This window comes from Puma concolor, chromosome A2, assembly GCF_028749965.1.
Source record: "Puma concolor isolate L17-30 chromosome A2, mPumCon1.1.hap2, whole genome shotgun sequence".
Taxonomy (NCBI): Eukaryota; Metazoa; Chordata; class Mammalia; order Carnivora; family Felidae; genus Puma; species Puma concolor.
The window spans coordinates 130,958,552-130,975,476 of record NC_141668.1 but is presented as its reverse complement, the minus strand read 5'-3'; the positions used below and the strand labels follow the sequence as shown (position 1 = coordinate 130,975,476).

Below are 16,925 nucleotides of genomic sequence, written 5' to 3'. Positions count from 1 at the left end.
CAACTGGTGTAACTTAAACAGGTTATGAGGATCGGATTGAGATAATCTATGACTGCCAACTTCCCGATCTTGATAGTATTGTGGTTATGAGCAGATGGCCTTGTAGGACTTGCATACTAAGGGGAATGTCATTTCAGGAGCCTTGGGGGAATGTGTTTGGCCACTTACACTCAAGGGCTTTTTAAAAACACGGCCTTTGTGTTCTACTTGCAACTTTTTTATGAGTCTGACTTTTTTTTCTTAACAAAAGGAAACAAAATCGCAAATGTTGTAATTCTTAATATAAGTAACAATAGCTAACGTTGATTGAATCAGATCATTTGCTGGATTCTCACAGCAAACCTATGAGTGAGGTACTACTACTGTCTCCAATTTGCAGATGAGGAAGTTGGGGCATTTTGATATTAATCATTTACCAGAGTTCACACAGCTAGGACATGATAAGCCAGGAATTGAACCCAGATCTATTTGATGTTAGACCCTTTTCTTTTAACTAGTACACCATTAAATTTTATCATATTCAATTATTGAATGTTATATGTGTATAGATATTAAGAAGGGTTCTGTGGAGAAACAGAACCAAAAGGGTGTGTGTGTGTGCATGTGTGTGTGTTGATTATAAGGAATTGGTTTACAATAATTGGTTATTATGGAGGCTGGAAAGCCGCAAGATCAGCAGGGTCAGTCTGCAGGCTGGAGACTCAGGAGAGCCAGTAGTTTAATTCCAGTTTGAGTCGGAAGGTCCGGGAGAGCCAATGGTGTAGTTCTAGTCCAAAGGCCAATAGACCTGAGACCCAGGAAAAGTCAGTGTTTCAGCTTGAATCTAAAGGCAGGAACAAAGCCAACAACCCAGTTACAGAGTCGTTGGGCAGGAAGAATTTTCTCATACTTGGTAAGGTGGGCAGGAGGGAGGTATTAGCTTTATTGGTTTATTCAGGCTTTCAAAGGATTGGATGAGACCCCTTCAAATTAGGGAGGGCAGTTTGCTTTAGTCTACTGATTTAAACGTGACTCTCATCCAAAAACACCGGGAATCATGTTTGACTGAGTATCTGGTCACTCTGTAACCCAGAGAAGTTGACATGCAAAATTAACCATCACAGTATATATACATATAATATATGAGAGAGAAAGACAGAAAGAGAGAGAGAGAGAGAGAGAGAGAGAGAGAGAGAGAGAGAGAGACACTAGGCTAAACAGTGGACTTTGATAGCAAGAATTGATTAGCACCTATCCAGCCCCGCCTGAGGGAGAGAGCAAGGTGTGGTTTCTTGCACACGCTGGAAGACTGTACTCTCACATAGGATGGGATGGTGTTTCTAAACAACATGCACAGTCAACATGAACTTTCTCTCAGATTACTCATTGGCTCAGGCTCTTGTGTGAGTTTGGTTAGGGTCAATCAGGCCCCTTGTTGTAGTCATTTCTTGGGGTCTCTGATCACTACTCCCCTCACCTCTCAGAATTCTTCATTGCCTGGCCCTGTTGCCCCACATTCATGGACAAAGCAATCAGGTTTACACCAGGAGACCCTGCTTTCCAGGCCACAGTTGAGAGGGCACTTGGCCCATGTTAGGTTGTGATTGAGAGATACTGGTTAGTTATCTTAGCAAGTCCTTGGAAATGAGAACACCTTTTTGTGAGCTTTCCTTGAAAAGCTTACAGACAAGATAAGGTAGTAGAAATGAATACACTGGCTGGGAGCCAGATGTTTTGGGTTCTGATGCTGTTTTGCCAGACTAGCTTTCTACACCTCAACTTTCCCATTTGTAAAATGTCAGGGTTGGAGAGGCCTTCTGAGATCCCGCCCTCTCTAACTTCCTGGGTGCTTATGTAAGACAATCCCAATCATGATGATAATAAAAATAGAAGTCACGTTACGTGAGTGCTTACAAGTTCTCTGGCACCGTGCTACATGTTTGATATTCACCATTTCACTCAAGTCTTGGGGTGGGGGGGAGTTTACAAACCCCCATTTTATAGGTGAAGAAACTGAGGCTCTGTGAGTTTAAATCACTAGCCCAAAGCTACACAGGAAGTAGTTGAGTTGGACTTCGAATCCAGATGGCTACAATCCCGGAATTTTCATCTCTTTTTTGTATGCATTGCTTCTTTTTAAGGTGGGTCAACGACGAGCCTTGGGTTCAGGCAGGGAGGTATTTTTGTTATGATTATTAATAACACAGAGTGTGTTGGGTTTTTTGTTTTTTATGCGTACTCTGACGGCTGTGTGTATACACTCAATTCTTCCAGCACCTGTACAAGGTGGTCGGTACTAGTGCCATCCTCACACGGGCGGGGAAAGTAAGGCTCAGAGAGGCTCTGTAAATTGCTCAACATCACACAGCTAGCAAAAGATAAGGACTCAAATCCTGGGAATTGGCCAGGAGCACCCCGCCGCGACCACTCTAGCTGGAACAGGGGCGCGGCGGGCCATCGCCAGGGGAGAGGCGGGGCGTCGGGCGCCTGCCGGGTCTATGGGACAGCCCTGGCGGCCCGCCTCCGCCGCGCACGCGCTCTCGGGCTCGGCTCGGGGCGCGCGGCGGGCGCGAGGACGGCGGCAGGGAGCGTGCGCGCGGTGACGTGCCGGGCGCCATGTTGGAGGGCTGGTGGTAGCGGCTCGGGGAGGTGTTCGCTCTCTCGGTCTCGCTCTCTCGCTCGCTTCCCCCGGCTCCCTTCGGTGCCCCCCCCGGTCGCCTGCGTGCCGGAGTGTGTGCGAGGGAGGGGGAGGGCGTCGGGGGGGTGGGGGGAGGCGTTCCGGTCCCCGGGAGACCCGCGGAGGGAGGCGGAGGCTGCGAGGGACTCCGGGAAGCCATGGACGTCGAGAGGCTGCAGGAGGCGCTGAAAGGTGGGGGTAGCTGCCCCCTCTCCCTTCCTCTTTACCCTCCACAGCTCCTTCTCCTGTTTTTCTGGGCTGGGGGCTCCGAGGGGCCGGGCCGGGAGAGGGGGGGTTGCGCTTCCCCGGCTCCCATCCCCCTCCCACTTCCCCAGGGGCGGGGAGCCCTGTGGGCAGCTCCCTCCCACCCCGCTCTGGGCTTTGTGTCGGCCGCCGGCGTCTGGGCTGGGGGAGGGGAGCCGGGGAAGCTCTGGTAGGGGCCCCAGCCTCTCGCCGACCCCTCTGGGGTGAGGTCGTGGGCCCGCAGCCTCGTTCCAGGCTGGCTCCGTTCTCTGTCAGGCCCCCGTTCGCCAGGCGTCGGGCTAAGAGAAAAAGTAGAAGGTTTGGGGGGGGGGGGGTGGCGGGGAGAGGGCGGTAGAGCAACTTTAAAGAGTCTCAGGAAGTCTTTTTCAGAGCTTCTGAAGTCATTCCTCCACGCGCCCTAATTCTAAGGTGGTCTCCTTCCACGCAACAGGCTTGAGAACCGTGGTTCTCAAACTTCGAATACCGTGTGATTTCAGCATTTTCGGAATTATGAATTGACATCCAAAATCATTTGGGAACGGCTACGTTAGGTAGCTGCAGTTTCTTAAGACGCAGGTTTATGAACTTAACGTAGATAAACAGCTTGTGGAAGTTGGGGCCTGGGATTTGTATTTTAACTGGTTTCCCAGATAAATGTGATGTTGGTGTTCCTCCGGACCACACTTTGAGAAACACCACATTAAGGCTTTGTGGAGAGGTTGAGTGCCCCCTTTAGGGGGATTCTTGTTACGTGTGAAGAGACAAATGTTGGAACTAGAACTTTGGGAGTCAGAGGTAGCTAGTTGGTTGAGAGGCTGATTTTTTTTTTTTTTTTTTTTTTATAATTGCTTCTTAATATTTGACGAAGGACTGGGAGGAAAGTTTGTTTTTGTAGTGCTTTGGAGATGGTTGATGGCCTTTGAGAAACACTGATAACTTTTCTTTTTTCCCTTATCTAGATTTTGAGAAGAGGGGAAAAAAGGAAGTTTGTCCTGTCCTGGATCAGTTTCTTTGTCATGTAGCCAAGACTGGAGAAACAATGTGAGTTGAAAACATGTATTAGTTGTTATGGTCCTGTGTATCATTCAGAATCGCTTAGGAAAGGGAAAAAACTATTTCAGAAGAAGTGAATAATACGTGTGTCCAAACTGTACAAGCTGCAGTTATTAAAGCATTTACTAAATGCATATACTTTAGTTGCTTTATGTATACTCTGTAATGAGTTTTAAAAATTTGTTAAAATTTTCTTTCTATCTATGCTTTTGTACATTTAGAATTTATTAGTCTGAAGAGCTAGAGAAAAGAATGCCTATCCCGTCTGTTATGACCCTTTTGGCTATAACAAACAGACTTATTTCCAAAATTTTGTGGCTTTGATTGTGTCTCAAATTTTTTTTTTTGTTGGTGGTATTTTCCAATATTGTCCTGTATCCAACCTTTTGTTGTCATATTTATATATTTGAGTGTTTGAAGTGTCATTTCTATTTATTCTCTTGAGGACTTCTGGTGATTATCTGACAATTTCCAGATGCTACAGTTTTGACTGTCCTGTAAACTTTCTAGGATAGCTAACTTGTTACATATGCTCAGCATTTTAATAGGCTTGTTTCCAAATGTTGTGAATCTGAAACTTAAACTATGAAGTTTATTTTCAAAAGGATCCTTCCATCTCATTGTGTGTGTAGTTTATGTTGCAGGAGTTGTTTTCACCATCACCAAGTTAATTTGTAGAAAGTAGTGCAGATTTGTGACTTCCTTGTACTCTTCTCTTTGGGTAGGGGGTGGGGAGCAGGAAGGAGAAAGATTTCTTTGGGTGCAGTGTTAATAAGTGAGCGTTCTTTTGGCTCCCTTATGTCCTTTTTGTATAGTTTCTTTTGAGGCCTACTATAAGAGTGTAAGGTTTAGCAAGTGATAACTGCTTTCTTTGGCTTTATTAGCCAATGTTCATTTCTCACAAGATTGGCTTGTGGCTCTAGTGTGTGTAGCCTTCTAATAACTAGCTTAATTTAGAAAGGAAAAAGATACTCTGATTGAGTGGTCATGTAGACAAACTGAATCTCTGTAGTGCTTTATTAAAATTATCAGCTTAAGAATCTGATGTATTCAATCTTACATTTTTATTTATTCCACTTAAAAAATGGAATCCTTTAGGGGAAAAATCATTTTTGCCTCTGAATTACTCTTAGAGCATCTTTTAAAAATTGATGGAACATAACTCACTGGTATTTATGTAGATAAGCTTAAAAATGACTAGATGCCAGGTTTCAAAAAGAAATTAATCCCTAAATGGTAAATACTCTGATTGCCACTGTTTCTTTTGAATTGTTAGTTGGTCCAAACTTACCTCTGTACAATATCAGGAGGAAAAGCTTTTTACTTTCAGAGTTTTGATACACAAGATTATATCAAACTGTTGGGAGATAAATACTTAAAACCTCTTCTCCTTATCAGGTCTGTACAAACTGTCTTCCCTTTTGATAACTTTCATTGGCTGTAAATGTGTAAATAGTTGAAAACTTCTGAAAGAAATGTTTTTTAATATCCTGTTTGGATCACCAGGTGGGTAGGAAAATTTAACCTGATTTTTGTGGATATTTGTCTTGATAGAGGTCTTAAGGTCCACTGCCTTACTCCCTCTCCCCCCTCCAACCTTTTTACATTTACTAATAGTATTTTGTATTAAAATGGTGGTGTTAGATTTTTTATAGACTTTGGAAAATATTTTTAGAGTTACTAAAGCAGCTGGTGTTTACAAAGTTTTAGCCTTTGTTGCTTAACATGAGCATGCCTTAATTTTTTTTTTTTTAATGTTTATTTTTGAGAGAGGGACAGACAGTGTGAGTGGGGGAAGGGCAGAGAGAGAGAGAGAGAGAGAGAGAGAGACACGGAATCTGAAGCAGGCTCCAGGCTCTGAGCTGTCAGCACAGAGCCGGATACTGGGTTCTAACAGGATCGGCAAGATCGTGACCTGAGCCGAAGTCCGATGACACTTAACCCACTGAGCCACTCAGGTGCCTCTTAACTTTTGATTCTGAAATTTGCAGTTTCTGTCATTCATTTATTGTTAAATTGAGCTTTATGTAACTTCTAAGATTTTAACAAGAAAACGTAAAGAACAGCAGATCAGTTCTCTTTAGTGTTTTAGGATAGATAGGTTGCTTAAGATAAAAATTCCATAGTTCTGTTTTTATCTTCATTGATACGTTATAGTAACAAATTATTAACAAAAAAAATATTTGAACTTTGTTTATGGATGAAAATTAGTGACAACTTAGGCTATTTATTTTTCATACAAAAAGAAAACAATTGATTTGTTTTCTAAACAGTTTGATTTCTAAACAATTTAGAATTCGAAGTATAGGTTTTTACTGAGCAGGAGGTTGTAGGAAAATTAAAGAGCCCTGGAACAATTTTGCTTTCTGGTCTATTAAAAATTACCTATAAACATCTAATATAGGAAGTTGGGAAAGATGCCAAGACATGGTGTACTAAACTGTTATGAATACAGAGATTATCTAAAACAATCACCAAATTTGTTGGTTTTGGCTACTTGAAAAAATTGTATTTATGTTGAAAATGGGACATTACCTTGAACAAAACTTTTCTGAAGGTAACAGTTTGTAACTTAATGCCAAGTATATATTATGTGTTGGATAAACAAACATATGTGGTGGGTTTCAATCATGAATTTAAACATTTGATGGGTTTCAGTTGTAGATTTAAACTTATTTGATAAACTTAGTTGCAGTTACTCTTTTTGGTGGGCATATTGTCCCATGTTCGTCCTATGGGAGCTTCTTTAATTTGATTCCAGAGTCCTTTGACTTAATAGTATCCATAACTCCCTGGTATGATCTGAGCTCATTTCTGCCCAGACCTGGAATCAGCCATTTCTCAAGAAGCCATGCCTTCTTTTAGTGGGAAATGGTCTTTAAAGAGTACAAACTGGAGAGGAGAGCTGCTTATTATTACTGAGTTGGTCATTGTTTCAAGCCTCTTGAGTGGATAGAAGCTAATGAAATACTTAATGATTCATACTGATGGTTCCAATTCAAAATCAGGACTACAGTGTTTTATTTCTTCCACAATTTTGGTTCCAAGGACACAGGGGAAAAGTCTAATAATACCACCAATGTAATTATTGAGGACATTAAAAATATTTCATATCTCTTCCAGTTTGTAGCCCCCATTTAAGAAAAGCAGTTGTGTCTACATTATCTGTACATGTAACAATTACAGAAGTCTCTCTTAACCATCACTTAATCTTTTATAGTGGCTCTATTTCAGATGCTCACCCTAGTCCTTAGGTCAGTATCTTAGTCAGTTTGGTTGTCTGGAGTTCGTTCTGTACTAGATTCTTTAGGCAGAGCTCATGGGAGCATTCCTGAGTTCTTGTATATTTTTAAGAGTTTGTGCCCTTTGTTCTTAAAGGTCAGTTGGGTTGCAAATAAAATCATTGGTAGTGTAAATGTGTTAATTCCATTGTTTTCCTGCAACTCAAAGTTACTATAAAAAATCTGATGATAATCTAATTTTCTTTACCTTGTAAGTCATCTACACTTTTTGCCTAGATTCCCAAAGAATTTTTTTTTCTGTTACAGTAATTTTTTTGGACTTTGTTTTAGTATTGGGCATTTTGGGTCAGTAAACTCAGGTATGTGGTGTGCTCCTTCAATCTGTATTTTCAGATTTTTCGTATCTTTTTTTTTTAAATTTCAGGAAATCAAATTATGTCCTTTGGTTTTTGTTGTCCTCCCCGCCCCCTCCCCTTGTATTCTTATTTGTCAAATCATCTTGCATGTCTTCAGTATTTTGTCATTTTGTTGAATTCTTTTTCCTTATTCCTGTTTTTAAGAAAAACAGTTTTATTAAGGTATAATTTATATGCAGTAAACTTCATTTGTTGAAAATATGTAGTTTGCTAAATTTTGATACCCACATTCAAACATTGACCACACTCAACATTGTAAACATATCCCTTCATTACTCCTAGAAGTTGCCTCATGCCCCATTGTAATCTTTCTTCCTGTGTATGCCTCCCCTGCCCTCAGGCAAGTAATGATTTACTTTCCATCACTTTAGATTAGTTTGCTTATTCTAAATTTTATCTAAATGGAATCATACAGTTTGTATCCTTTGCCGCCTTTTACTCAACCGAGATCCAGGTTCGGATATTAGCAGCTCATTCCTTTTTGAGTAGTATTCATTATATTGATGCCCTACAGTTTTTTTAATACAATCATTTGTGATGGACATTTGGATTATTTTCAGTTTTTTCTGTTACAAAAGCTGCTGTGAACATTTGTGTACAAATCTATATGTGGACATATGTGTTCTTTTGGATAAAAACCTAGGTGTGGAATGGCTGGATCATGTGGTGGATGGATGTTTAACTTCTTGAGAAATTGCCAGACTGTTTTCCAGAGTGATTGCACCAGTTTGTATTCCCAGCAGTACTTTGGGAGTTGAGTTCCAGTTCTCCATGTCCTTTCCAACATTGAGTATGGCCATTCTTTTTTGTGTTAGTCATTCTAATAGGCACATATTGCATAGTGGTTTTAATTTGTACTTCCCTAATGACTAATGATGTTGCATATCTTTTCATGTGTTTGCTGTATGTGTATCATCTTTGGTAAATTGGTTCTTCAAATCTTGCCCATTTAAAAATTGAGTTGTTTTCTTACTGGTTTTTGAGAGTTCTTTATATGTTACAGATAAAAGACCTTTATCTGATATGATATGCAAATACTTGCTATAACAGTGTGGCTTTTCATTCTCTTGATAGTGTTTTTCAAGGTGAAATTTCTAATTTTTTTTTGTTTTAAAGAATGAACTTTATTTTTATTATTATTTTGGGAGAGCCAGAGTGTGTAGGGGAGGGTCAAGGGAGGAGCAGATAACAGGGAAGGGGAGGGAGAGAGACAGACAGACACAGACAGACAGACAAGCAGGCTGCAGGTTCAGCATGAAGCCTGATGTGAGGCTTGATTCCACAAACATGAGATCATGACCTGAGCTGAAATCAAGAGTCGGATGCTTAACTGAATGAGCCACCCAAGTGCTCCTGAAATTTTTAATTTAATTCTATTTCGATTTTTAAAAATACCTTCCTTTGAAGAACTCTTACTGCGTTACCTCTTAGGTTCTTTTGTTCTCATGTACTTTCTAGTTTATTTCCTGAAGTAATTTTTTAAGTTTCTACCTAATTGGTTGCCGAATTCTATTGCTTCATTTTCTGAGTTTCTCTGATTCTGACTTCTATCATTTTGTGTCTTTAGCTCATTTATAAATATTATACAGATTTTGTTTGTTTTTGGACGAGTCTTTGTGGATTCCTCTCATTGTCTGTAGGGACGTTTGTTCTCCTTACTCTCTTTTTTTTTCCTTATAATCACCTTGTACAGGATTTAACCTTGATGTTTTTCTCTTGTACTCTTTTACGTGAAATAAGTTTTCCTGATCCTTGAGAACGAGATAGGGCTCAGTAGCATTCCTAACTTGGAGCTCTCTTGTTGTTTGTAGTGTTTAAGAACATGGAGCTTGCTTTCTGAAATTTCCAGCTTCCCTTTTCCAATTTCTGCTTTATTTGGATCCTGTCTTTCCTTCATCTTTATTGTCGTCTTATACTGGGGTCATCTCTGAATGGGAGCTCTGGTTGGTCTTTTTTAAGAGCACATGGGAGCAAGACTGCTGCTGTCCTTCAGCTCTCATTGTGGGTCCCTTCCGTTTTCTCTTCGGTGGAGTGGGCAAAACCCTTTTCGGTTTCAGCTGCTGTTCTCAGATTGGCGTATCATGATTTCTAGTGAATGCTTGTTGGCTGTTTTGTGGTTCTATTCCTAGGCCCTTCAGGTACACCATGACTTGTTTCTGCTTTCTCTTCCTCGGAACCTGATACGGTACAGGTCATGTGACTGTCATTTTTCTCACCTGTTTTACTCTTTGGGGTTTGAGAAATTGACTACTTGGTCAGCTAGGGTTTTTTTTTGTTTTCCAGCTAGTTATATTATAAGTTATTTTTGTAACTTTATTTTTGTTAATTGGCTTTTCGCTTTGTGTCTAGTTAAGTCTGATAGAGTTTTGGAGACATGGAAAACTGTAGCAGCACTGTTACCCTCTCATAATTACACTTCTTCTGAAAACTGTTACTAGTATTCTCAAGTATAAAATGGGAATAATAGTAGCCTCTCCTAGTATAAGTAGTTAATACAGGGAAAACTTAGCACACTGTTTGAGTAAATGCTCGATAAATAGTCATCATTCCTGTGTTGCCACTGCTTATGTTGAGTCTGCTTTATCCCCCCACCCCCTCCCTGAAATTTCAAGTTGTCTGTGTTGAGCGATTTTGACATATGATTAGGAAAATAAAAGTTAAGTTGCTTAAAAGTAGTTATCAACAACTAATTATTGAAAACAATTGAATTATAAAATCTCCTTACATTGAAAATAAAATCTGCATTATTGAAAATCTCCTTATGAATGAGGCTGTTAGATCCTTCTTCTGTGAGTTTCTTAAAGGAGGAGATTTTGTTTTGTCAGCATAGTTTCTAAAATGTCATTCTCTGGGGCGCCTGGGTGGCGCAGTCGGTCAAGCGTCCGACTTCAGCCAGGTCACGATCTCGCGGTCCGTGAGTTCGAGCCCCGCGTCCGGCTCTGGGCTGGTGGCTCGGAGCCTGGAGCCTGTTTCCGATTCTGTGTCTCCCTCTCTCTCTGCCCCTCCCCCGTTCATGCTCTGTCTCTCTCTGTCCCAAAAATAAATAAAAACGTTGAAAAAAAAATTTAAAAAAAAAAAAAAAAAAAAAAAAATAAAATGTCATTCTCCTATACTGCCTTCCTGATTTTTGCCACATCTTTCTAACTTCTGTATAATTAACACTCTTCTCTAGGTTGGCTTGATTTTTTTCAGATTTGTTTTTAAGTATTATTAAGTAATCGTGACCCCAAGATCAAGAGTTGCATGTTCTTCCAAATGAGCCAGCCAGGCTCCTCTTTTCAGATTTTTTTCAAAATAGAAAAATATTACAGAAGTTAAGCGCTCATTTTGCCCTTCCCCATAAATATATCACTATGTTAATTTTATTCCCCTTGTAAGAAACAAGATCTGAAACCACTGGTTTGTTGCATTAGTTCTATCTTTTAAAGTTTCTTTAAAATCTGTAAGTACTAAAATACATACCTAATATGAGTTTTCCATGTGCCACCTAAAGTCCTCATGTACCACCGTCACAGTGGTACACAGGAAGCACAGTAGATTTTCAATAAATATTAGTTAAGTGAATGCTCTTTTTGTTTCAAATATTACAATAACTGCGGTGATTAAGGTATGAACATGAATAAAATTATAGTCGTTTTCATTTCTTTCATCACATCATGCTGTAATCTGGATGTGTCTTCTACACTGCACAAAATTTATTGATTGGTGCATTGGAAGATAGACCTGTCACCTTTGTTTTTTGAGTAAAGTTAACTTCGAATCTTCAATCTCTTTGGTGTGCAAGTGAGCTCATATTTTCCATGTTAAGATTTTTATTAGTAGTTGGCCAGTCCCATAATTTCATGAGAGTTAGCATGTGGTAATATCATTCTTGGAAGAAACATGGCTTGAGTTCTGAATTCAGCTTGGCGATTTCTCTTTGTGAATTTGGGCACATTATTTGTGAGCTTGTTCCTCATTTGAAGAATGGAGCTTATACTCTATAGTTGTCTCAGCTCTTGTGAGGACTCAAATAAATGAAAGTATGTAGCTATAAATACTAACATTTGGGAGTAAAAATTAGAATTGTCTGTATGTTGGGCATAAATTCAATGATTTGGGCTTAAGAAACAAGCCTGAGGTACTTTATCCTGTGGAAGGAGCTCTGGTTTGAGTCAGGAGAACACCCAACACCTGGGTTTGAATTCCTGCCTCTACCCGTTAGTCTATGGCCCAGGCTGACTTCTCTGTGCCCTAATTTCCTCATCTGTAAAATATGAGTAATAAAATCTATCATTCAGTGGATTTATACATCTAAAGTTTTTGATACAATGACTGGCACACAATGACAGCCCCCTCCCACCGCCATCCTTTAAATGGAAGCTGCTGTAACTATTTTACTTACCATTATTTAAATCATCTAAGTTACTAAGGGACACAATTTGCTCTGATACAGACTGAGGGGTTTGTAATAGATGACCTCCAAGGTTCCTCCCAGCTTGAAAAGCTTATAGGAGCCTGTTGAGGCAGTAGTTATGTAGTTATCTGGGGGTGGTATTGCAGCAATAATGATTAAGGGTGGAAATGGGGCACAGTGATAGTCGTTGAAGTTAAAAATATCTGCTGATGGTGAAAGATGTTAACTGTTGAGAGTATGTTGCAGAGGTGAATGGTTTGCAGACAAAAAAAAAATGGAGAATTGGTTTTGTATACTTAGATGAGAAAGATCAGTCATTGTTACCACTTAATTTATTAGAGCCACAAAGAGGTTCGTTCACAGAATGCCATTCATAGTGTACCCTGTATACATGTGTGGTTTTTATCTATATCCAGAGATCCTCTCTGTGCCTGCCAATTAATGCATGAGTTCAAAATGCTAATGGTCTATTACTGGAAGTTTGTGAAAAACTTGATGCTGCTTCAGAACATCTTATTAATAAGAAATTAAGGAATTTATGATCTAGAATTTACTGTGCTTTCCCCGTTTTGTGGACTGTAGATCTTTTACCTTAATGATATAGGAGTTTGTCATTGAGGTGAATGAATGTGTCTGTCTGCCTCCCTCTGCTGTCTTTATCTTTTCTTTCTATACCAAAATCAAGTTTCAGTATTAGTAGCAAAAACAGACAAAAAACCAACCCATACATGTATTCAGTGACTAAAACAGTATAGACAGTTGAGGAGGAGAACGTTGGCTGTTATTTCATTTAATGCATATGTGTGTGAAAGAATTTTACTTTAAAAATAACCAATGAGGGGCACCTGGGTGCCTCAGTCTGTTAGGCATTCAATTTCGGTTCAGGTCATGATCTCACGGTTTGTGAGTTCAAGCCCCACACTGGGGCTCTGCGCTTAGAGTTCAGAGCCTGGTTGGGATTCTCTCTCCCTCTCTCTCTCTCTCTGCCCATTCCCCATTTGCGCCCTCTCTATCTCAAAATCAGTAAATAAAAATGTTTTTTTAAAAAGTACACTTAAGGGGCGCCTGGGTGGCTCAGTCGGTTGAGCGTCCGACTTTGGCTCAGGTCATGATCTCGCAGTCTGTGGGTTGGGGCCCCGCGTGGGGCTCTGTGCTGACAGCTCAGAGTCTGGAGCCTGTTTCAAATTCTGTGTCTCCCTCTCTCTCTGCCCCTCCCCTGCTCATGCTCTGTCTCTCTCTCTCCCCCTCAAAAATAAACATTAAAAAAAACTAAAAAAATTTTTTTAATATTCATTTTTGAGGGAGAGAGAAAGAATGTGAGTGGGGGAGGGTGGAGCAGAGAGAGAGAAAGGGAGACAGAATCCTAAGCAGGCTCCAGGCTCTGAGCTGTTAGCACAGAGCCCGATGTTGGGCTCCAATGAGCCGAAGTTGGATGCTTAACTGACTGAGCTACCCAGGCGCCCCTATTTTTGATCCTTCTAAAGTGTTATATTCTCCTTTTGTTACTTGCATGTGGTGCTTCTCAGTACTCCTACATAGAATCTTTGATTGATTTTAAAATCGTGAACCTAAAACTGGGATTTATAAGGGACTAGAATTTTCACTTCTGTTTTGGGTTAAAGTTCTTTTATCTGCTTAAAAGGCAAACTTGTAGTAAACATTTATTTTGTGCCAGACACTGTCAGATATTTCATATGTCTATCTTAATTTGATCTTTACTACTACTGTCTGAAGTAGGTATCTCTGCTTTTTAAAAGATGATACTGGGGTGCTCAGTTGAGCATCCAACTCTTGATTTCAGCTCAGGTCATGATTTTGAGGCCCTGAGATCCAAGGGCTGCGTGTGGAGCCTGCTTGAGATTCTCTCTGCCCCTCCCCTGCTTTCTGTCCTCTCTGTCTTTGGCTGTCTCTAAATAAATAAACATTTTTTTAAAAAGAGGGTACTGAGGGTGCCTGGATGGCTCAGTTGGTTGAGCATCTAAATATTTCAGCTTAGGTCACTATCCTGGGGATCAAGTTGAGCATAGAGCTTGCTTAGCATATTTTATCTCTCTCCCTCTCTGCTCTCAAGAGGCTAGCTTGCTCTATCTCTGCCTCATATAAATTAAAAAATAAAAGAGGTTTCTGAGGCTTAGAGAACTTGAAAGTTTTAAGGTTGTGCATCTGGTGAGTGACAGAATTGGAATTTAAACTCAGGCATACCATACCGATAGGTTCTCTCATAACTCTTACTTTTTTATACCCCTTGTCCCTTGTGCCTGGATGGCTCAGTTGGTTGAGCGTCTAAATCTTCATTGTTGTCTTCACATCTTTCCTCTTTACTGAAGAAATCTGAGAATCTTTTTAAAATCATTAGAATTTGAAACTATGCTTTTGATAGGAATCTGTTACTAATTATTTCTGAGATTTTCTTGCTGCTTATCTAATCCTGATCTGAGGCACCTGTCCTACTTTCCCTGCATTGTAGCATACTGTAGTGTGATCTTCTAAGCCCTGAGACCATGGATAGTTGCCTGGGAGTTGTGGCAAGAATGGGGAGGTTGGGTGTGGTAGTTTGGGACTTAAGAAAATTAAGAAAATCTATGTCAAGAGCGTCAGTAAGGTAAAGAAGTATATATTTGATATACCCTTAACATGTGTAAGTTAGACTATTTCCAGTAACTTCAAAAGTTGAAAGCTTGTAGTAATTATAATTTTGCAGAGGTGTAAATTTGAAGCATATAGGTAATGTGATTGATGTATATTTAAATTGAAAGTAAGAGCCTAATTTTCTTTTTAATGTATGCATTTTGGATTTGTTATTCTTAGTCAACCAAAAATATTAACCTTGCGGGTTAGGTGGTAATATTTCCATTTACTGGTGATGAAACTGGAAAAAAATATGCTGTAGAAGAATTTGAAATTTGAGAGGTATAAGAGCTGTTACAAGTGCATTTGTAGTGTGCGCTATTGTGTATCTCATAGAAGGAGGGTGAGAGCTTTTTTTTTAAATCTTTTTTTTTTTTTTTTTTTTAAATTTATTTTTGGGACAGAGAGAGACAGAGCATGAACGGGGGAGGGGCAGAGAGAGAGGGAGACACAGAATCGGAAACAGGCTCCAGGCTCTGAGCCATCAGCCCAGAGCCCGACGCGGGGCTCGAACTCACGGACCGCGAGATCGTGACCTGGCTGAAGTCGGACGCTTAACCGACTGCGCCACCCAGGCGCCCCGAGCTTTTTTTTTTAACTGATGAAATATTTCTATTCAGAATTGTATGTTGTAAATTTTATATTTTGGAAGTTGTCTTATTTTGGTCTTATTTTAGGGATATTGTCCATGGTAACTGCAGGGTGACTTTTGAGATTATGGCTGTTTTGTCTCAAAGTGTTTCTTTAAAAAAAAAATTATTTTTTAAACATTTATTCATTTTTGAGACATGGAGCATAATTTAGGGAGGGGCAGAGAGAGAAGGAGACAGAGAATCTGAAGGAGGCTCCAGGCTCTGAGCTGTTAGCACAGAGCCTGACATGGGGATTGAACTCACAGACTGCAAAGTCATGACCTGAGCTGAAGTCCAACGCTTACCTGACTGAGTCACCCAGGCGCCCCATCAAAGTGGTTTTTATCTGGAGACAGGTCCAACTTTTCTAGGGATTTTGAACAATAGGATATTTCTGCAAGGAGTAATCTTAAATGGGGGTAGAATGTGGCCCGGTTTTCTTTTTTCCCCAATTAAGTATTGTTAGTGAATTCAGGATTTTCCTGGGCATGAGCTGTTGTTGTAAGACAAGTAGTTTTCTCTTCCTCCTATATAGATACTGATAACTTTCTTGTCTTGCCCTGTTTATATTAGAGGGTTCATGAGGACACCTGTCACTGTATCTGGTTTTTTTGTAAATATTGTCTGTGGTATTTGATTTTGCTTTCTTAGTTGTTAGAGGATATGACAGAAATCAATGCCACAGTCAGGATGTGGCCACTTTAAAAATTATTTTCTGACAAAATTTAGATGAGTGAATAGGTGGTAAATTTTAAATACTTAAAACTTTCAGTCTTTCATATTTTAAGTATCTTAATATGGAGACTATCATCATACTGTTCTGTTCCTGTTCCCATTTTAGTTAAGGAGAAAGTTAGAATAACTGCATATTGAGTTGAATGGATCACATGAATTAAATACTTATTGTCTCCATACTGTAAAAAAAAAAGTCAGGTACACAGATTATGGAAATCAGTACTGCTTTAGATAAGCCTGTCTCATTAAAAATTTTTATTTTTATTTTTTTTTTTAAATTTTTTTTTTTTAACGTTTATTTATTTTTGAGACAGAGAGAGACACAGCATGAACGGGGGAGGGGCAGAGAGAGAGGGAGACACAGAATCGGAAGCAGGCTCCAGGCTCTGAGCCATCGGCCCAGAGCCCGACGTGGGGCTCGAACTCGCGGACCGCGAGATCGTGACCTGAGCCGAAGTCGGACGCTCAACCGACTGAGCCACCCAGGCGCCCCTAAAAATTTTTTTATTCAAAGCACTAACAATAAGAAAAAATCAAACTGTACCTTTAACCCGCTTCTTCTATATTAACAGAATTTTTCTATGTTATATAAATGTATGTGTTGATTCTTTAAAAAAAACCACCTAATGCCAAACATCTGCAGTTTGCAGAATACTTGCTGTATTGGCTGTCTTTTCTTATCAAAACACTTAAGTTTACCTTCTTGTTTTTATGGGTTGCATACTAGTCCTTTGTTTGGGGTATACTGTAATTAATTTAACCTGCCCTTCTTTGATGATTCTTTAGGTTGTTTATATTTACAGACAATTCAAACAGTGTTTAAGTGAGCATATTTATGCTGGCACAGATGCAAGAATGGGATCTATAGGTTGAAGTCTATATTATTATTTTGACAGGTATTGCCAGTTGGCCTTCCCCCAAATT

General features: G+C 39.8%; 1 protein-coding gene across 1 annotated transcript in view; it reads left to right on the top strand.

Moving 5' to 3' along the window:
- Window positions 1–2,580: 2,580 nt before the first annotated feature.
- PPP4R2 (protein phosphatase 4 regulatory subunit 2) overlaps window positions 2,581–16,925 on the top strand; it is a 54,788-nt gene continuing 40,443 nt past the window's right edge. Inside the window, exons 1-2 of the mRNA XM_086697587.1 lie at window positions 2,581–2,848; window positions 3,859–3,940. Coding sequence (XP_086553713.1) covers window positions 2,815–2,848; window positions 3,859–3,940 — 116 coding nt within the window. The 5' untranslated portion in view covers window positions 2,581–2,814. The remainder of the gene's footprint in view (window positions 2,849–3,858; window positions 3,941–16,925) is intronic.